Consider the following 22,746-nt stretch of genomic DNA (forward strand, 5'->3'; position numbering starts at 1 on the left):
TTCTTTCTTTCTTTCCTTCTTTTTTTTAAAGGACTATCTCTATCCCTTTTCTTTTCTCTCTCAACCTTATGTATATTTTTAAACACACTGTAAACCAATTAGAATTTTTTTTTGTCTGACTCTGTCTTTACTGTATGCCGCTATCTTTTTCTGACCACACGAGTCTTTAACCAGTTAAGTGATATGATCAGAATGAAAGCTGTGACGTTGGTGCCTGGCTCTGCCCCATCCTTTAACTTTTTGAGAGTCTAGTTTCATGGTGGAGGTATTGGCGTAGCCACATTTGTTATCAGAACTCTATGGAGTTTCTAGGTTCATGCCACCACCGAAACCCAGACAGGAGAGGAAGCTAAGCCGGCAGATGAGAGCTGGGAGGGCTAGTTTTTCTCCAAACCCAAGGTGCTAGGTTTGGGTACAGCTCTGGCCTGTGCCATGGCTAAAAAGTCTCACACAAATGGCTTTTTCATGAATTTGTACCCCAAATGTTGAATGTCAAATGTGTGTTTCTATGGGACTGGATCAGGAGGTACAGAAACCTGCGTCTACAGTTTTTCTTATTACCTAATTCAAAAAAGAAGCTCACAAAAGAGTTGTAAAGTATAAGGTTCAGAGACATAAAAGCTTAAATTGTTTATCTAAGAAAATGTTTTGAGGTCTAAAAAGGCAGTTTGGGGTTGTTAATACAAGTTAGGGAGAATGTGAATTAGGCACAAAATTTTGGACTCATCAAGATAGAATAGATAATAGAGTGTCTTCTTTGAATTTGCTAAATGCAAATGTATTGGACATCATAAATGTAATTCTCTCCTGGCAATTGTTCTTATTGTATATAGTTATAGTGTGTTAGAATTAAAACCTTCCTTTTTTATTTAGACAAAAGGGTAAAATGCTGTAGAATATTTTGATAGCACTCTATCACTCCAGAGACTGTCAGTAAAACTTACCCTGAATCAGAGAGTACAGCTAGCTACCAGGTAACCAAAATTAGCCATAGAGGTTTTGGAGGACACAGGACATAGAGAGACAGGAAGTTGTAGGGAGAGGCTTTTTTGAATCAAGGCCCGGAACTTTACCAGTAAACCAAGAGCCTCGTGGTAAAATATAAAATAATGAAAATAGGTTAATTTAAGATATAAGAGCTAGCTAGCAATATACTTAAGTGATTGGACAAGCAGTGATTTAATTAATATAGTTTCTGAATAATTATTTTCAGTCTGGGTGGCCAGGAATGAACAGTCTCTGCCAACATATGGGCAATTAGATTAAGTTGGAATTCTCCCCCTTTCACCTTAGACAGTCTTGTTACATAGCCTTGGTTAGCCTGGAACTCTGTGTACACCAGGTTGACCTTGAACTCACTGAGATCCACCTGCCTCCGCCCCCAAGTGCTGGGGGCTTAAAGGCACGTGCCACCATGCCTGGCTCAACCCTGAATTTGTCATCACTCACCTCATCTCTCCCTCACATTTCCCACAGATTGAGTGGCTGAATAAAAGCCTAGTATAGTGGTGCCTGTCTTTAGTTCCAGCACTTTGGAAGGCAGAGGGTGGTGGATCTCTATGAGTTTGAAGACAACCTGGTCTACATAGTGAGTTCCAGGCCAACCGAGGCTATGTAGTGTCCTATCTCAAAACAGCAACAACAAAGTCAGAGTATTGGTGACGAGATGGCTCAGTGGCTAAGAGCAATTGCTACCTGTGGTGATTTGATTGAGAACTGAGGTGGTTGAATACTTGTGCCTAGTTGGTAGAGCTGTTTGGGAAGGGGTAGAAGAAGGATTAGAAGATGTAGCCTTGTTATCATAGTAAGAGAATCATACACATAAAGCAAAGAGAGTGATTGGCTAGCAAGCCTTGGAACACACACCCCATCTAAAGGGAGAGACCTTATTTAGGAAAGTAAGCATTGCCATGCAAGACTGGGACAAGTATTTACTGGAGGTGTTAATTAAAAACACCTTTTTATTTCGGAATAACTATAGATCCACAGGAAGTTACAAAGATTGTACAGAAAATATCTTCTGAACCAAGTTTCCTCCAGAGGTCACACTGTATATTATGCTGTAATGTTAAAATCAGGGAGTTGATACTGGTATACTGTTGTAGAGAACATTTTATTTCCTTTATTTCCGTAAACAATGCTACAAGGTATAGATTTACCAGTTTAAGCAACCATTCTCCTGGTGTGGAACATTTTGACTATTTCAAGTTTTCAGCTAGTACAAAAACAAAGACAAAAAACAAAAACAAAGCCCGAAGAGCAATCACTGGAGATCTCTGGTAAGCTTGTGCTTTCACTTTCTGAGATGACAGCCCTAGGCGCAAATATGTGTTACGATGTGTAACAAATATGTTACAAATATGTAACAAACACATTACATATGTGTTACAATGTGAGTATATATTCAGGATTTTTTGTTTGTTTGTTTTTAAGCTTTGGAGTCTGTCCTGGAACTAGCTCTTGTAGACCAGGCTGGCCTCGAACTCACAGAGATCCGCCTGCCTCTGCCTCCCAAGTGCTGGGATTAAATGCATGCACCGCCACTGCCCTGCTATTCAGGATTTTTTTAAGGTTTATCTTTTATTTTATGTATATAGGTGTTTTGCCTTTCTGTTTTTCTGTACACATGTGCACGAAATACCTGAAGAGTCCGGAAGTGGACACGAGATCCTCGGGAACTGCAGTTAGAAATGGTTGTTCGTACTGGGTGCTGGGAACAGAACGTAAGTCCTCTGCAAAAGCAGTAAGTGCTGTTAACCAATGGAGCCATCTCTCCGTGTACCATGTGAGTACAGGAGCTGGAGGCCAGAAGAGGCCACTGGATACCCTAGAACGAAAGTTCCAAGTGATTGCCAACTGCCATGCAGGTCTGTTAACGGGAGCCCAGTCCTGAATGGGCAGCAAGTGCTCTTTATTGCGGAGACGTCTCTCCATTTCCAGCGCCACCCACAACACATATGTAAGACAAATAATTAAATATGAGAAAAGTCTGTATTTTAATAATTCCTGTCAGAGGAAGAAACATTTAACAGTTTGGTGATAGCATTATCATTTGAACAGGCAGAGCTCAGCTGAAAGTGTCTTACTTGTCTGCTGTGGGCTGCTTGTACACTGTGTGAAGATGCATTTGCTGTAATTGCTGTAATAAAAAGCTAAATGATTGTGGGAGGAGAGCCGCTTGTTTGTCCCAGCTACCCGGCTAGCTTAGCCCCGAAATAACCACACAGAAGCTGTTTTATTTAAATCACTGCTTGGCCCATTAACTCTAGCTTCTTTTTTTTTTTAAGATTTATTTATTTATTATGTATACAACATTCCTTCCATGTATGCTTGCATGACAGAAGAGGGCACCAGATCTCATTATAGATGGCTGTGAGCCACCATGTGGTTGCTGGAATTGAACTCAGGACCTCTGGAAGAGCAGTCAGTGCTCTTAACCTCTGAGCCATCTCTCCAGCCCCTAACTCTAGCTTCTTATTGGCTAACTCTTACATCTTCATTTAACCCATGTCCATTAATCTGTGTATCACCATATGGCAGTGGCTTACTAGCAAAGATTTGGCATGTCTTACTCTGGCGGTAGATCCATGGCTACTCCCTGACTCTGCCTTCTTCCTCCCAGAATCCAGTTCTGTCTTCTCCGCATACCTAAATTCTGCCCTATCAACAGGCCAAAGCAGTTTCTTTATTAACCAATGAAAGCAACACATAGACAGAAGGACCTCCTGCACCCTACAGGTGACCAATAGCTAGGAAGAGGTATGAGTGGGATTTCCAGGGAGAGAAAGGGAGAGGCATGAGAGATGCCAGTAGACACAGGAGAAGCAGGATAGGCTGTTGTGGAATAATCCTGTACACTAAAAATGTGTCGCTATCATTGTTAATAAAAAGCTGATTAGCAGGATTTTCAGGACAGGAAAGAAGAGCAGAGTCTCTGGAGTTTCGAGCAGACGCAGAAGGAAGCAAGATGAACATGTCATGTTGAAAGAAGGTGCCACCACATGGCAGAGAGCAGATAAGAAATACGGGAGGTAGAGGCAGGACGGTCAGGAATTGAAGGTCATCCTCCACTACCTGGGCTACATACATTAAAAGCCTGAAATAAATAAAAAGTTAAGGAATCTTATTTAGTAATTCAAATGTTCATATTTAGTGTTTACGAGTGCATCTAACAATTACTCAGGAAACAAAGAGCATGGAAATTATTACTCTTTTTGGGGGGCGCAGAGTCCACTGTGTAGCTCTAGATTGCTTGGAGCTTGCTATGTGGGGGCCAGGCTAAACTTAGACGAGCAGAAATCCTCTTGCCTCTGCCTCCCCAGCACTAGGATTAAAGGTGAGTAGCACCATATCAGGCTTTGTTCTTGCCTTTTAAGTCCAAAATTTTAAATTATGACTTTTAATAATAAAATCACTAAGTAATTTTCCCGAGGCCAAACTTTTCTTCTTTTTTGCCTTCATCTTTGTCTTCACCTTCTTTTCATCTTATAGAAGTTAATTCTGTTATGGTGATGTTCTGGTTCCGAAAATGGCGATTTTAGCTCTCAACTATGCACCATCTGACCACAGTTCACGCTCAGATCACACATAAGGTACTTACCTTCTATGTACACTAAATAACACAGTATACTGAAGTAGAAGTGGTCCAAGAAGATGATCCTCATACTTTGGGGAACTACAGACTCTTCTACTCTTTAGAGAATTTACTGGTTTCATTTACTGAAATATAGGCTTGAGAAGATGTTGATTCATATGTGTTTGAAAGGAAAGGTATGCTGGAAAGTTAAGGCTGTGTGATTATCTTTCTACAACACACTCTGTTAAGCACACAATTTTGTCTTCACTTGTCCCTTAGTTCAGATTCAGCAGATATAATCGCAAGCTTTATTTTTGTTGGTCTCAAAAGGGGCTGGTGAGATGGTTCAGCGGAGGATCTGTGTTTGGTTCCCAGCCCCCACGTGGTTGCTCACAACGTCTGTGGTTCCAGTTCCAAGAAATCCTTCACCCTTTTCTGGCCTTCATGGACACTACACTAGATACCAAAGTTAGGGAAACACTCACACACACAAAATAAAAATAAACAAATATTATAACAATCCCACTTCTCAGCCAAGCCCAAGGGAAGCAGTAATCCAAATCAACTGATCTTTGTTTCCAATGCAAGCCACATGGAGTGTGATCTTCACCCATTTGTAATTTCTACGAAAGATATAACTCCATCATTCTCACCTAAGTCACTCATTTCTACAGTGGTAGTAGACTGGGTTACCGTCCAGCCTAGACGCTGCCCGCTAGGCCTTAACCTACCTGGCATCTGTGGTGCCTTTTGAGTGGATGAGAAAACCAAGTAAGTAGGTGGGATCTGCCTTCACCAAAACTCTCTTCCCAGGAGCTGACCTCTGGAAGGGTGCGCCGGACGCGGGGGCCACCAGGGGGCGCGCTGTCCCGGGAGGACCGACAGGAGCGGGCGGGTCTAGGCCGGAGGAACGCCCGCCTCACTCGCTATCCACGAAGCGCCAGCTGAGGGGCGGGTGCAGCCGGTGCGGCGGAGGCTGCCAGCTACTCAGCTCCTCCGCGTCGCTGCGCTCCCGGAAGCCGGATTGCCGCGCGAGTCCTGTCAGTGCGAGCAACGCGAGACCGCTTCTCGCCGCTTGTGGAGAGCACCGAGCAGCCCGGCCTGTGTGCGGCGGCGACTCCCGGAACCGGACCGGGCAGCGGAGGACCATGGCAGAGACGACCGCCGCTCCGGTAAGGGCGATGATGCGCGGGCGTCTCTGTCACCGGGGCTTTGGGGGAAGCGCGGAGGCTGGGGACGACCGCGGGCCTTGTCGCCCGCGTGGGTCTGCGGCTTTCGCCCGCCCTGAAGGGCCACCGCGGACTGCAGCGCCGGGGGACCCGGGTCTGAGGTTTCGAGCTCGAACGCGCGGTGCTGCTTCGCGTTAGCCCGCAGGACGGGGAAGTGGGCTCGATGGTTTTCTGAAATCCGCCAGCCATCGTGTACAGCCGTGAGAGCCGTCGTTGCTAGGCGCGGCAGGACAGTCACCTGCGAGGCGGCGAAGGTAAAAGCCAAGGTGTTGCCCTTAACAGACTGCGCTACGACGGCCACTGTCGCGCGCCTGCCCGCTCGGACAAGGCCCTGCAGGGACCTTGGAAGGGCCGACGAGGGCGCAGGCTTCGCCAGTCGTGCGTGTGCTTGTTTGCTGCAGGCCTGCAGCGGGTAGATGCCAGAGCCACCAGGGCAACCGGGACAACCCTTGCACACAGCCATTAAGGAAGGGGGAATGGTTGTTTAACAGAACGTTCCGACTGGAAAGTATTGCTTGTGTTTGCCACCCAAGAAGCCGTTGGTCAGCTCAAAGAGACGTTTTAATAGGTCAGATGGCGGGCAGGTCCGCTGAGGAAGCGCTAGGAAGTAAGAGAAGGAAGAAGAAAACGGGAGCAGTGGGGTTGGTCGGGGAATAGAACAGAGGAGAATACCATCCCTACTCCTGGAGCTTAATTTTTTTTCCAAACCAAACAAAATAAAATAAAATAAAAGATAGTAGAGACCATCGTACTGAAAGCTGTGCACATACTTTTAATTCTCTAACCGTCTTGTTTAGGAGGTAAAACCATGGCTGACACTTAGGAGTCAGAGAGAAGGATCAGAAATTTTAGGATATTCTTGGCCAAGTAACCCAAATTATGTGTCTTAGAAAACAAAGAAAGAAAAGAAGTAAAAACAGGAAATTAATTTCAGTGATATGTGTTATTTAGCCTAATGCATGCAAAATTTCAATAGTAATGAATATTACAAAATTGTTAATGAGATTTTACAGCTTTTCATCTTAAGTCTTCACACCATTATTAGTTTTATATGCAGCGTATCTCAGTTGAACTGACCACAGTTCAGGTCCTCACTGATCACATGGAGTCAGTGGCTATGGTACTGACCAGGGCAAATCTGTTTTATGGTAAAGAATTGGGAAATACTGGTATTTTTAATTTTAAGAAACATTTTTTAGGGGCTGGAGAGATGGCTCAACAGTTAAGAACACTTGTTGCGCTCTCAGAGGACCCTGGTTTAGATCCAGCATTCACATGGTGGCTAACAACAATCTGTAACTCCAGTTCTAGAGTATCTGATGCCCTCTCCTGACCCGTGAGGGCATCAGGTATACACATGGTACCACATATATACACAGCGACACGGTACTGATATATATAAAACAAATAAATCTAAGCGATTTAAAAACATTTCTAGTCTTTGAGAATTTAATAGAATGTATTTTGATCATGTTCACTCCACTCATCCTCCTAGCTCCTCCCAGATTCACCCCCCTTCCTTTACCAGTGTCTCCCAATTTTGTACCTATGTGTCTGTATGACCAATGGAGTCCAATTTGTGCTTCTCATATACTCCTTGGTGTATATTCCATCCCCCGGAATGTGGTTGACCTACCAGGAGCCACACCCCTAAAAATGGGCGTTCCCTCCCCCAGATGCCGGCAGTTATCCATAACTCCTCAATTATGAGTAGGAGCTCATGAACCTCTCTTCCCTTTCTGTGCTGTAATGTTGGCTAGCTTGATTTTTTTTTTCCCAAGACAGGGTTTCTCTGTAACTTTGGAGCCTGCCCTGCAACTAGTTCTTGTAGACCAGGCTGGCCTCGAACTCACGAGATCTGCCCGCCTCTGCCTCCCGAGTACTGGGATTAAAGGCGTGCGCCGCCAGGCTGGCTAGCTTGATCTTATGCAGGCAGCCACAGTAGATGGGAGTTCGTGAGTGCAGCGGTCCTGTCGTGTCCAGAAGACACTGTTTTACTCCAGTCCAACCTTAGGTCTTAGGACCTTGTTGCCCTTTTTCCGCCACGGTTGCTGAGCCTTGGGGTTTGGGCAGTGGTGTGGATGCCCCATTTGGTTGAGCACTTCACTGACAATTTTTTGTTTTAGTTTTGTTTTTGGTTTGGGTTTTTCGAGACAGGGTTTCTCTGCTGCTTTGGAGCTTGTTCTGGAACTCACTCTGTAGACCAGGCTGCCCTCGAACTTACAGACATCCACCTGTCTTTGCCTCCCGAGTGCTGGGATTAAAGGTGTCCACCACGACCGCCCAGCCTGACAAATGTTTTACTACTATGAGTACTATTGAGTCTTTTTGAGACAGAATCTTGCTATGTAGCCCAATGGACCAACATATAGATCAGACTGGCCCCAAACTCAGAAGTATTTCTGCCCCTGCAAGTGCTAGGACCAAAGGCATTTGCCACCACACCAGCTGTTTTTTTTTTTTTTTTTTAATGTACCTTATAAAGTAGAAGGATTGGTATTCAGAGTACAAGTGGAGAGACTGGCTTTAAATAAGATCAAACTCCTTTGAGAAAGAAAGGACCCATGTATTATTACTGATAGGTTTTGTGTGGGAAGAAGTATAAAGAAAAAGAGTTTAGGCCTATTTCCTTCAGTTTCCTTTGTTTGTTTGTTTTGTTTTGTTTTGTTTTTTGAGACAAGGTTTCTCTGGATAGCCCTGGCTGTCCTGGAACGCACAGAGATCTGCCTGTCTCCTCTCTTCCCCCCCACCTCCCAGTGCTGGGATCAAAGGCATGCACCACCATAGTCTGACTTACTTCAGTTTTCTCAAAGTAAGACACCATGTCATCTCTGGAGTGTGAGACGCTGTGTGACTAAGTCTCTGCCCTCCCTGTGTGCTCCCTAAATCAGAAAGTAGAGCATCCATCACCATCTCCATTTTCTTATCACACTTGCTGAGTGAAAATATGGATTTTAACTGGATTGTCAATGACTTTGTGGGGCCGGGATCAGGATTTGGGATTAAGGTCTTGCTATTGTAGCCCTTTCTGACTTGATACTCACTATATAGCCTTGACTAGACTCAAACTCAGAGCAATTCTCCTGACTCAGTTTCCTTAGTGCAGGGGACAACATGGGGGAGTTGTGATGTGGGATTCCCCTCTGTATGATGTGAGTACCATTGATGAATAAAGAAACTGCCTTGGCCTGTTGATAGGGCAGAATTTAGGTAGGCAGAGAAAACTAAACTGAATGCTGGGAGAAAGAAGGAGGAGTTAGGGAGAAGCCATGGAGCCACCACCAGAGACAGACACAATGAAACTTTGCTGGTAGGCCATGACCTCGTGGTGATGCACAGATTAATGGAGATGGGTTAAATTAAGATGTAAGAGTTAGCAAATAAGAATCTAGAGCTAATAGGCCAAGCAGTGTTTTAAATAATATGGTTTCTGTGTGGTTATTTTAATAATATGGTTTTGTGATTTTTTTAATCCCAAATTTCTGAGCTACTAAGCTGCCGGGAACCAACAAGCAACCTCCTTCAACAGAGTTGATTCTCTTCTTCCACCACTTGGGTCCCAGGAATTAAGCTCAGATAGTCAGGCTTGACTGCAAGTGTCTTTATCTGCTAAGCTGTCTCACTGGCCGATTACCCAGCCTTTTCTAGTTGATTCTTTTGCACATTAGTTTGAGAGTTTGCAGAAGCCTGGAGTGCACTGGATAGTGTTAGTAGTGTCAATGAGCATTGACCGTTGGTGTATGACAGCATCTCACATGGTTGTATGATTTATTTTTGTAGATCTTACCCGACTGCTTGTAGAAACAAGAAAAAAAAATGAATGATTCAACTCATTCAAAGTAAGAGGCCAGCCGAGCAAGTGAGGCTTTAGAGACAGGAGTGAAATGGGGGTTGAAAGGTGGCAGAAATGGTCAAGCAGGGAAGAAAGCAAAGCCATGTGCAGGTGGTAGTCCAGGGCAATGGAATCATCATAGGCTAGAGTTGTTATTAATGGGTTGGAGATCAATGAAATGAGAGTAAGACAGTGCATGAAGTGGAAATAGAGGGCTGTGGCCAGAGCAGTTTGTCAGGTTCAGAGAATTAGGCCTTGAGGAGGCTTAGTCCAGCTTCCTGTATTTGTTGTCCAGATTTCTTCCATTTATGATACTCTGTTTCAAAGTACATTCAGTAGTGAATAGCCTGTGACTTTGTTGGAAAAAAAAGACTAATTCAGACACTGTTACCCGCCTGAAAATTCCCGTCTATTTTTCCACATCTAGTTTGTCCTTTGGGGTTTTATAGTATAAGATTAAATAAACCTGTTCTACTTTCAATTTTATAACCCTTGAATATTTGAAAATAGTTGTTGTATTTTCTCTAGACTATGCATCCTCAGTCTGTTCAGTTATTACTAATTGGTATAGTTGTAGTGCATAACCTCAGTGAAAGACAGGGCTAGAAAATAAATTCTTAAGAGACTTGTCGTAGAGCACTGTGGTAAGTGAAACTTGGTGAGAATTCTTTGTCTTTTCCAGAGATAGATGAGGCAGCAGCAACCTGAACTTCTGGACCCTTTATTAGAGAGATGGGCCAGATTGGTCCTAAGAAGCCAGTTTATTTATCTTTATCACTATCTTTCCCAGTCCATCCTTGAACCCACCAACAGTTCCCTTGGCTTTTGATGCCAACAGGCTTCAGAGCAACAAGGTTAACAGAGACACCTAACTTTTCTTTTTTTTTTTTTTTGGTTTTTGAGACAGGGATTCTCTGTGTAGCTTTGGAGCCTGTCCTGGTGCCTTTGTATTCCAGGCTGGCCTCAAACTCACAGAGATCCACCTGCTTCTGCCTGTGGAGTGCTGAGCTTAAAGGTGTGCACCACCACCACCAGGCCTAAAACGATTTTGATTAATATCAGCTGGACAGTTAAGTAGCTCTTATCTGGGTGTAGTTTAGAGTCAGGAGTCCTTCTAACTCATCGTCTTGCCCCCATCTCTCCATTGCACATAGACTTCTGAATGGGACTCGGAATGCCTTACATCTCTGCAGCCTCTTCCTCTTCCTACACCTCCAGCAGCAAATGAGGCCCACCTGCAGACCGCAGCCATCTCCCTGTGGACAGTGGTGGCCGCTGTGCAGGCCATAGAGAGGAAGGTGGAGGTCCACAGCCGGCGACTCCTCCACCTAGAAGGCAGGACAGGGACAGCAGAGAAGAAACTAGCCAGCTGTGAAAAGACAGTGACTGAGCTTGGGAACCAGCTGGATGGCAAGTGGGCCGTGCTGGGGACCCTGCTGCAGGAGTACGGGCTGCTGCAGCGGCGGCTGGAGAACCTGGAGAACTTGTTGAGGAACAGGAACTTCTGGATCCTGCGGCTGCCCCCAGGTATTAAAGGAGATATCCCAAAGGTAATACCCACTTCTAGGTTACAGCGGTACCACTAGCTCAGATACTAGCAGTTTAAGGGTAGTCTTGGTCAGTCAGGTACTTAGATATTTTTATTTCCTCTTAAAATCTTTTAGGTTGATGGAACTCTGAAGGTATTTTACGTTTGTCTACTTGAGAACTCTACTGTGTTCATATCTTCCTTGCCTTTGTTTTTTTTTAAATATTTATTTTATTATGTATACAATATTCTTTCTGTATGCCTGAAGGCCAGAAGGCCAGAAGAGGGCACCAGACCTCATTACAGATGGTTGTGAGCCACCATGTGGTTGCTGGGAATTGAACTCAAGACCTTTGGAAGAGCAGGCAATGCTCTTAACCGCTGAGCCATCTCTCCAGCCCCTTACCTTTGTTTTTTGTGAGACAGTCATGTAGCCAAGGCTGGCCTTGAACTGCTGATTTTCTGCCTATATCTCCCAAGTGTTAGGATTACAGTCATGGGACAACCATGGCTCAATACACATTTAGAGTGTCAGCCTTCCAGAGAGAAAATCCGTAGTTGACTCTAGATTTTTTTCCCTCTTTTAATCTCTTTCACTTTTGCATGTATATGAGTCACTTCTCTCTTTATAAAATGTCTGCCACAATCTTAGTGAGAAAATTGAGTTCAATTTCATTGAAATCAGTTAATTTGAATTTGGTTGACAATTTTGGTGAAAGTTAGAGGGAAGACAATGTAAGGGATTATAATCATGTGGTTCTTATAAGGGCTAGGGTCATCTGTGAGTCTAGGCTGTCATTCATGGAGCAAGCATGCTGGGATGCTAGCACTGTCTTTTGAAAGAACTAGTTATAAAACAGAAAGGAAGTTTTAATGATCACTGTTTGACAGTGAGACGCCTAGTTTCCAAACATACTCTTTCATTTATACAATTGTTTGTTCATAGACACAGGCCTTTTAATTCTTTTTTTAAAGATTTATTTATTTATTATGTATATAGCATTCTGCCTGCATGTATGCCTGCACACCAGAAGAGGGCACCAGATTTCATCATAGATGGTTGTGAACCACCATGTGGTTGCTGGGAATTGAACTCAGGACCTCTGGAAGAGCAGCCATCTCTCCAGCCCCCCGTTTTAATTCTTTAAAAATGTTTTTTTGGGGTAGGCATGCCTTCATTCCTAGCACTCTGGAAGCAGAGATAGGAGGATCTCTGTGAGTTTGAGGCCAGCCTGGTATATATAACAGTTCCAGGGCAGCCAGGAATACATAGAGAGGCCTTGTCTCAAAAAAACAAAAAACAATTTTTTTTTTTTGGCTTACGAGTTTGATATGTAGCCCAGACCTACTCACAACTTAGAATCTTGCTTCAACCTCTCAAGTAATGGGGTTTCAGGCATCGGGCACCATACTTGGGTTCCACAAGTATTTTTTGAATACATTTTTGTTTATTTTATATATTTTCTCAAAGAAAAAAACTAACATGTAAAACATTTAAATACTTTGATAAAAGTAAAGTCAGGTTCTTGTTAGTGTTCTGTTTTCATATGGATGCCTGAGAAGGTCTCACTAAGAAAATGATATTTAGCCAGGTATGGTATCATATGCCAGCACATGGGAGTCAGAAACAGGTGATCTCTGTAAATTTGTATCATTCTATGGTACATAGGGAGTTCCAGGCCAGCCAGGGATATACACTGAGACCCCTGTTTTAAGGCGTAGGAGTGCAGGGTAGGGAGATGACTCAGTGATTAGGAGCACTAGCTGCTCTTCTATAGGACCACAGTGATTTCCACCGCTCACATAGGCTTGCAAGTGTACATACATGGAGGCAAAACATCCATGGACATATATATTATACACACACAGACACACATACACACACACACACACACACACACACACACACACACACACAAAGAAATTGATATTTGAGCTGAGTGAACTTCGGGAAGAGGCCCAAGATTATGAGAAGATCTGAGGAAGAGCTTTCCAGGTAGGAAAGAGTAGTTAATCCAAAGTCCCCAAGGCCAGTTAGCCAGTGTGCATGCTTGACTAGAAACATGATTGAAGAAACAGAGAGTAGAATCATTATTGAATTCTCATTGTTCCAGGAATCACCTGCTTTGGCATGATGACACACTATTTTAATCTTAGCACTTAGGAGGCCAAGTCAGGAGATGGAAATTTGATGATTTGTTTGAGATATGGTGTCTCTACATAGTCCTGTGTGGCCTGGAACTCACTTTGTAGACCAGGCTGGACTTGAACTCATAGATGTCTGCCTGAACCTGCCTCTGATTCCCAAGTTTCCAAGTGCTGGCATTAAACCTCTTGAATGGAGGTTTGAAACGAGTTGGGGTACAAAATAACACTCTATTCTTTTTATGTTTGTTTGTTTTTGAAACAGGGTTTCTCTGTGTAGTCTTGGCTGTCTAGAAACTTACTCTGTAGATCAGGCTGGCCTTGAGCTCACAGAGATCTGCCTGCCTCTGTCTCCCGAGTGCTGGGACTAAAGGCATGCACCACCATAACCCCTCACCACCCCTGGCCCCTGCAAGACTTTATTATTAGCAACAACAACAACAAAAGTCAGCTGGTTTGGTATACTTTAACATTTTTGGAGTTCAAAGTGGAATAATTTTTAAAACTCCATAGACATTATAATATATGACTGATACTACGACTTTCAAGACCAAGGAAAGGAATTTGAGTTAGAAACTTAAGCACAATGAGAAGAACTGCAGAACTTGAGTACAGGAATTATTTCTGGCTTATGTTTAGAAAAGCTATGCTGGCTGCTTTGTGGAGATTTGTCAAGGCAAGAACAGAGACAGAGTGGAAATCGTGAGGGAGCATTAATAACAAGAAAGTGGAAGTGGTTTGAGTGATAAAGCCGTGGCCATGAGGTGAAGAGAAGTAGACAGACTCGGGAACTGACAGTAGGGCTTTATTTGCTGGGAATTAGGCATGAGGAATAACTGTCATTGTCAATTAACTGTGGGGTGATTTACTTAGAACTTAGTGTTCTCTTTTACTTATTTCAAGGCTTATAATTTTCTTAAGAGTCCTAACTTGCCCAAGATCTTATGGCTACTAACAATAAACAGCAGCATTGTATTTTTAACCTAGCTGGATCTGAAGCATATACTCTGCAGATTTACTGACTCTTAGGCTCTTAGTTTAAGAACTAAGAGATGCCCGGGTGGTGGTGATGCGCTCGAAGTAGAGGTAGGCAGATCTCTGAGTTCAGGGTCAGCTTGGTCTACAGAGTGAGTTCCAGGACAGCCCGGGATACACAGAGAAATCCTATCTCGAAAAACCAAAACGGAGAGAGAGTGAGGGGGAGGGTGGTGGGAGAGAGAAGAAATTTAAGAAGGAACTGAGAGATGGATCCCTTGTTGCTCTTACAGAGGATCTGGGTTCAGGTTCCAGTCATCTATAACTCTAGTTCCAGGGCGATCCAGTGCTCTCTTCTGGCCTTTGTAGGCCCCAGGCATGCACACAATACACTTAACATACATGCAGGCGAAATACTCATACAGGCACATAAAATAAAAGTAATCTTTCTGAAGAGAAAATGATCTTAGATGGTAACATTTCCTTTAAGATACTGATATGGAGAGCTCACTAGAGACGATCGCTCAGACCCTCAGACACAGTGTATAGCCAACTGAAAAGTCTTCATTCCGGCTGACTGAGACCACACACACGTTTTTAGGGCCCTGAGTATCCCCCTTCCTATCCTCACTTCCACTCCCACTTACAGACAAGCAGTTTTAACAAAGGCTAAGATAACTTGGCTAGGACACCCTGTCCTTTGGTTCCTAGAATAGAGTTGGGTTGTTCCATGGGCTTTTCCATCAAGATCAGATTCTAGTTAAACCTGAAAGGCTTCAGCAAGAATATAAGATGGAGGAGCCTCTGTACTGGCCTTGTCACAGGGCCTCAGGGAGTAAGAGGAATGAGTAGTTATCATCCCTGGGCAATGTTAGGTTCAAGAAGCTCAAGGAAGGGTGAAGAGCTCTTGACACGGAGATAGTATTGTCAGTTATGCGATGGGAGAGGCATCTCTAGAGAGAGTGGGTAACAAGAGATAAGCTTCAGAGGTAGAAGGGGTCGGCAGAAAACAGTGAGTTAGCAGGAAAGCAATCAGAGAGTGGGTGGAGCTACAGGGCTAAGGAGACTTCAAGGAGAATTGTGATTTGTGAGTTTCAGTACTGGGAGGTCTAGAAAGGTAAGGATAGTGAACGTGATTGGCAGCATGGCTGCCAGGAAATCATGACATAATTTGCTTGACTGGCAAGATAGAGAGAGGGACTATTAGACTAGCACAGTTGTAGAGTAAAGAGGAAGAGAAGGAAAGAATGGGAAGAGCAGGGTTCCCTTCCTCTCCCTCTCTCCCTCCTCCCTCCTTTCTTTCATTCTGTATAAGTATAGAGCTATTAAAAGTAAGGATCTGGGGAGCACTGACTGCACTTCCAGAGGGCACAGTTTTTATTCCCAGCATCTACACGGAGGCTCACAACCAGTTCCTGGGGATCTGCTGTTGGCCTCCACAGTCACAAGGCACAGACATACAAGCAGGTTAAACACTTACACACGTTTTTTAAAAACATAGAATACAGTCCCAAGCCGGGCGGTGGTGGCGCACGCCTTTAATCCCAGCACTCGGGAGGCAGAGGCGGGCGGATCTTTGTGAGTTCGAGGCTAGCCTGGTCTACAAGAGCTAGTTCCAGGACAGGCACCAAAGCTACAGAGAAACCCTGTCTCGAAAAACCAAAAAAAAAAAAAAAAAAAAAAAAAGAATACAGTCCCAAGATTCCTCAGAGCAAGTATTGCTTTTTCCCTTTTTTTTCCAGAGAGAATTTATTAATACTGCAGCAGATGTGAATATTATATACCTACATGCTTTAGGTAGAGATATATAACTTTTTCATAATTGTATGTAATACAGATTATTCATGTTGTTTTTGCTTTGAGTACAGTATTTTATTGTTATAAAATAATAACATCTTGGTTTATGAAATGGGGACATAACCATTACTAACTTTAGTAAACCATACAGAGTTATCCAAAGTGTCATAGCAAAGGAAATTTCAAGTCACTTTCCATGACTGTTAGCTGGAATCTTTTTAATAAACTTTGTTTTATGCTCATTGGTTTTTTGCCTGCATGTATGAGCGAAGATGCCAGATCCCCTGGAATTGGAGTTACAGACAGTTGTGAGCTGCCATGTGGGTGCTGGAAATTGAACCCAGGTCCTCTGGAAGAGCAGTCAGTACTCTTAACCACTGATCCATCTGTTTAGCCCTAGCTGAAGTCTTATTAATATTGAGTACTCTGATGTATATTTTCACTTAGTACAATAATCCTTTGAGGGGAAATCTTATAACTTTACTTACCATTTTATAAAGAAGTAAAGGCTTGAAGTTTAATCAGAGTCAGGCATCGTAGCATGCTGTTTGGTTTTTTCTCTTTACTCTTTTGTCTCTTTGTGGGGCCCACTACCCAGCTCCCAAATAAATCACACAGAGGCTTATTATTACTTGTAAATGCCCAGCCTTAGCTTGGCTTTTTCTAGCCAGCTTTTCTTAAATTATCCCATCTATCTTTTGCCTCTGGGCTTTTATCTTTCTCTATTTCTGTATACCTTCACTTCTTACTCTGTGGCTTGCTGTGTAGCTGGGTGGCTGGCCCCTGGAGTCTTCTTCCTTGTCCTTTTGCTCCTTGATCTTTCCTCCTTTTTATTCTCTCTGCCTGCCGACCCCACCTATCCTTTCTCCTGCCTTGCTAAATAGGCCATTCAGCTCTTTATTAGACCAATCAGGAGTTTTAGACAGGCAAAATAACACAGCTTTGCATCCTTAAACAAATATTTCACAGCATAAACAAATGTAACACATCTTAAAATAATATTCTATAACAGTAGCACCTACCTTTAATTCCAAAATACAGGCGGCTCAGTGGTACGGGAGAATTTTCTGTATTCTGTCAGTCATATTTTAAGTAAATGCTGATTGGCCAGGCAGGAAGTATAGGTGGGAAAACCAGACAGGAAGTGGAGGTGGGGCAATGAGAACAGGAGAAGGCTAGGAAGGAGGAAGCTCCCTCCACCATTCCTGCCCAGACCACTGAAGAAGCAACATGTGAGCTGACAGCTGAAAAAGGTACCAAGCCACATGGCTAACGTAGATAAGGATAATGGGGTAATATATGTTATAAGAACTAATAAGTAGCCAGAGCTAAGGGCCAATCAGTTTATAATCTTATGGAATCCTGTGTGTGATTTTGTTTGGGGTTTGCCGACTGTGGGGTACTGGGCGGGACAGAAACCCCAACAAGCTGGCCCTCATGTTACTGCTCAGGCAGAAGGATTTATTTGTGTTCAAAGCCAACCTGATCTGTTAATAAGTCACAGGCCAGTCAGAGCTACACAGAAGCACCTAGTCTCAATAAGCAAAAGCAAACTACACACACACACACACACACACAAAACAACAACAACAAAAACTGGATTAAAATGTAGCACAGTTTACAGAGTGATTGCCCAGCATGCATGAAACCCTGGGTTTGATCCCTGACACTAAATAAACTGGGTATGGTAACACATACATGTAATCTCAGTATTCAGGAGGTGGAGGCAAGAAGATGAGGAGTTTAAGTCATTTTTCAGCTACACAGCAAGTGTGAAGCTAGCCTGTGCTTCATGAGATTGCTTCAAAAAACACAAAGTGAAAAGGTCGGATGTGATGGCTCATGTCTTTAATTCTAGCACTTGGGAGGCAGAAGCGTGCAGACTTGGGTTTTAATATAGAATTCCCTATTGGGTCTTTTATTGCTTCTCTTGGGCACCTTCAGATGTTCACTTGGATCACTTAAATTACTATTAATAGAATAGCAGTAAAGGTAATTTAAAGTTATATCGTACCTAGGCAAGTCGATGACATTTAAACTCCAAAAGCATATATAAAATATTTTTTTCTTTCAGATATTTCCTTATGAAAAGAAAATGCATTTAATTCTAGTCAAAATGTAATGAAAATTTGGACTGAGAAATGTGTCTCTGTTGGTAGAGTACTTTTCTCTAGTGGACCAGGTCCTCCCTTTAATGAATGTCTTATTTATTTATTTATTTATTTATTTATTTATTTATTTTTAATTAATGTATTTTTTAGAATTATATATTTTTTTTTGTCAGGTGGGGCACATGCTTATCACAGCCCATGTGTTGAAGTCAGAAGCAACTTTTTCAGATGTCACTTCTCTCCTTCCACCTTGTTTTTAAGGCAGAGTCTCATTGTTTCTCTCACCAATTCCTCTCATTCCAGGAATCCACCTCTGTCGGCCTCGCACCACAAGTGTCAGGCTCTTTCACATGCTGCTCCCTCTCCCTGGTCTTAGATCTGTGAACTTTTAAAGAGTTTATAAAGTACTCTGAGACCAAAAGGTTTGAAATGTCTGGGCTAGGACTGCAGTTGATTCTTTTATTATTATCATTTTGTGTATGGATGTTTTGCCTTCATGGTCTGTCTGCGCATTGGGCCTGATGCGGGCCAGAAGAGAGCACTGGATTCCCTGAAACTGGAGTTACAGATAATTGCAAGCTGCCATTTAGGTGTTGGGGAATCAAACTTTGGTCCCCTGAAAGAGCAGCCTGCTCTTAGCCACTGAGTCATCTCCCTCTGCTGTCATTTCTCTGAGGGCTCACATAGCTCTTGTGTCTTCCAGTAGAGATGATGTTCCTTTAAAACTACTTTTACTGTATTCTCCAGTCTTTGAAAGTTCTGAGTTATGTTGTGTATTCTGTTACAGCATATTCTCTTTTTTTCTAAAACTTCTAGGTGTCCTTCTCCTTTTCTGACCTGGATTCATATTCTGGGTTCTCCTCAGATCTTAAATCTAATCTGGATGCAATGCTTTTCTAGCCTACTATACTTATCTTGCCCTGAGGCCACGCAATGTGTCTCAAGCACCAGTACTTTTTACTCATTTGTTTCCTGGAGTACATCCTTAAACTTCCTAAGATAAGATACATAGGAGGCATACTTCATGTTGGGAATGTCTTTAATTTAATGTTGGAGTGCCAAAAAGCACATACATGTAATCCCAGTATTTCGGAGACCGAGGCAGAAGGATTGCTGTGAGTTCAAGACTAGTCTAAGATTCATGGCAAAACAGTATCTTTAAAAAACAAACAAGCAAACAGCAACAACAACAAAACCACAGGGTAATAATAATTTAATATGAGGTTGATAACCTAGTTGGTTCTAAGATTTTGTGAAAATACTTCTTTCTCAGAGTTGTTGAGATATTGCTTCATTCCTTCTGTGTTTTATTGAGACAGAGTCTCAATATGTAGCATTGGCTGACCTGCTATTCACTATATAGACCAGGCTAGCCTCAAACTTGTAGACTAAACCCAAATTCCTTCTCTTTTAGGATCATTTTATCTCTATTAGAAATCTGTTTCTGAAATTTCATGTCTCTATTATCAATTTGCATTTAATCATATGCCTCTTTTGGACAGAAACTATACTTTAAGAATCGTGGTGCTCAGGGAGAACTGTATGTAGTGGATGTTCAGAACTGTTTGCAGTTGTCCCTGCTCGGAATGACTGTAGCTCATGGTGGTTTCTACCTTCCCAAAATGCATAGCTCTAGAGGTTAACTCCTTCCTTGAAACCTTGTGAAATAGGGACTGGGCTGTGTCTTAAGTTTTCCAGCATCTTTTTTGTTACCTCACATAATACTTTGCAGCTAAGTAGAAACTAAGATTTATTTAACGGAGCCAGGAGTGATGGCATAGGCCTGTAATCACAATACTCTGGAGGCTGAGACAGGAGGATCACGAATTCCAGGCCAACTTAGGTTGTATAGTGAGTTCCAGGCCAGCCAGGCTATATAATGAGACCTTATCTAAAATATTAATAAAACAAATGAAAATGTTATTGATTAAGGAGCTTGAGGGGGAAGCACAGTAGTCTGAGGTAGTGACTCCTGCGGAAGCTGGTCTACTAAGAAGGAAAGGGGCTTTCTCCAAGGGCATCTTCTCTTCCTCCAGAACTCACGGGGATTCTATCTGTGACAGCAGCCTGAGCCTCTTCTGCCTCCTTTTTTGCTGCAAAACCTTCCCCTTGCTGCTCTTCCTCACTTATCTGGTTTCTTTGGTACTCCCTGCTCTGCCTTTCTTCGTCTTGCTGCTGTGCCTCCTTGTTCCGCTTCCTCCTTCTTGCTACTTCCCTACTCTGCCCTCTTGTTGTCCTTCCTTGATTGCTGTATCTCCTATTTTCTGGGAGACCAGACAGGTCTGGTGGCTGAACCAGTACTCGCCAGGATAGGACCACATCATTTAACCCAGTGCCTCATTGCTTAGCCCAGTGCACTGGTAGAAAGGGTTGAATGGATGCAAGTAGCTAGAGCTATGGAAGTGTTCTTCCCTACCCTTTGGCAAGCCTGTGTGTAAATCTCGTACAATTTGACCTGTGGAGGTTCTGCCTTAGTAAGAAGGAAAAGGAAAACTGCTCCTGGAAAGAAAGAGCCAGAACTTTTGTCAAGACTGCCAACTCACTTTCCAATGTAGACACTTTTTCTTACAGTTTTCTTCTCGAAAAGATAGTGGGCTGACAGATTCTTAGTCAGGATTCTTCAGGTATCAACCCGCTGGTTTAGGCCTTTAATCCCAGCACTCAAAGTGGAGGCCGGCGTATCTCCGTGAGCTCGTATCAAGTTCCAGGCCGGCCAGGGCTCCACAGTGAGACATGGTCTCAAAAATAAAATAATAAGGGGTTAATAATAATAACTCAGAGGTTAAGGGGTTAATAATAATAACTCAGAGGTAAAGAGCCTGCCTGCTCTTTCAGAGGTCCTGAGTTCAATTCCCAGCAACCACATGGTGGCTCACAGCCATCTGTAATGAGATCTGGTGCCCTCTCCTGGCCTGCAAGCATACATGGAAGGAATGTTGTATACATAATAAATAAATAAATTAAAAAAATAAAAATAAAATAATAAGTAACCAACTGCCAAAGAATAAAGTAAAACGTGTCAGACTCTGAAAGTGTGTGTGGAATGAGCACACAGTTCTGTAAAATGGATTCAAGTGACTTTAGTGAAAACCAAGCTCACCAAGGAAAATATCAATTGTGCTTGAAGAGCTCAGAGGGGAATTAGGACAGAAAAGAAAGGCTTAGAAAAAAATGATGCTGCAAGGTACATTCTGAGATGTACCTTGGGAGATGGAGGTGGGAGGGTTCAAGGCCAGTCTGGGCTACGCGAAACTGGTTGACCCAGAAATCACAATTTAAAAAAATAGAACTGCTAGGGAAAATATCTTTTAAGTCAGTAAATCACTTAAAATTTAACAATCAATATATTGACTAATGAACTTTTTTAAAAAAATCAAACTAGATACAATAAACAGAAAAAACTGGAGGCCGCAAGATCTAGATGTGAACTGGAAAGAGAGGAATAAGATTCAAGATGAAATAGTCAGATAATGAAATTTTCAAATCAACTGATAAATACTACATGGTGAGTTTTTTTGTGTTTTGTTTTGTTTGGTTTGATTTTTTTGAGACAGGGTTTCTCTGTGTAGCTCTGAACTCACAGAGATCTGCCTGCTTCTGCCTCCCCAGTGCTGGAATTACCCGCTGCGGCCACCACCACTCAGCTTTACATAGCATTCGTAAAGGGAGCTCAGGCAGTGCTGTGCACCTGAGCTTAGGAGTCTGAGAGCAGCCTTGGCAACATAGTAAGACTTCCATTTCTTTTCTTTTTCTCTTTTTTCTTTCTCTCTTTTTATTTTATTTTATTTTTTTTCTGAGACAGCATTTCTCTGTAGCTTTGGAGCCTGTCCTGGAGCCAGCTCTTGTAGACACAAGACTGGCGTCAAACTTAAGAGATCCACCTGCCTCTGCCTCCTGAATGCTAGGATTAAAGGCGTACACCACTACCACCCTGCAATACCTCCAATTCTTTTTTTTTAAAAAATTTATTTATTTATACATGTCTGCATGTATATCCCTGCAGGCCAGAAGAGGGCACCAGATATCATTACAGATGGTTGTGAGCCACCATGTGGTTTCTGGGAATTGAACTCAGGACCTGTGGAAGAGCAGCCAGTGCTCTTAACCTCTGAGCCATCTCTCCAGCCCCAATACCTCCAATTCTTAAAAGAAAAAAAAGATCATGAATTAATATGTAAAATATGTGCTACAAAGGAAGACATTTATCAGAAATTGTGGTACTTTTATTTTATCAATGAAAACAAATTTCAAGAAGAGATGGTTCAGGTGTTAACAGCTAGGCTCGCAACCAAAAATAAAAATTTGGTTTCCAGCACCCACAGCTGTCTCTCCACCCCACCCCACTTCCTTAAACAAAAGAAAACTAGAATAGGAGAACAGGTCAGTATATCTAGAGAAAATTAAAATGGAGCGTGATGTTTGAGAAAGATGAGTGTGAGGAAAATTCTGGGCTTTCCAGAATTACCTGAAATTCTGGGCATAAGAGTTACCTGAAAAGGAACTTCAGCATGTTAGTTAAACAGCAACAAATTGCAAAAATTGAAATGCAGAAA

General features: G+C 42.8%; 1 protein-coding gene across 2 annotated transcripts in view; it reads left to right on the forward strand.

Annotated features, from left to right (window-relative positions):
- Window positions 1-5,532: 5,532 nt before the first annotated feature.
- Window positions 5,533-22,746, forward strand: part of Znf398 (zinc finger protein 398) — a 32,978-nt gene continuing 15,764 nt past the window's right edge. Inside the window, exons 1-2 of one of the 2 annotated variants that reach the window (XM_085683819.2) lie at window positions 5,533-5,748; window positions 10,792-11,187. In XM_085683819.2, the coding sequence (XP_085539945.2) occupies window positions 5,725-5,748; window positions 10,792-11,187 (420 nt within the window). In that variant the 5' untranslated portion in view covers window positions 5,533-5,724. The remainder of the gene's footprint in view (window positions 5,749-10,791; window positions 11,188-22,746) is intronic. The other variant, XM_085683820.2, reaches the window with a different exon arrangement.

This window comes from Myodes glareolus, chromosome 25 (genome assembly GCF_982192425.1).
Source record: "Myodes glareolus chromosome 25, mMyoGla1.1, whole genome shotgun sequence".
Classification (NCBI taxonomy): domain Eukaryota; kingdom Metazoa; phylum Chordata; class Mammalia; order Rodentia; family Cricetidae; genus Myodes; species Myodes glareolus.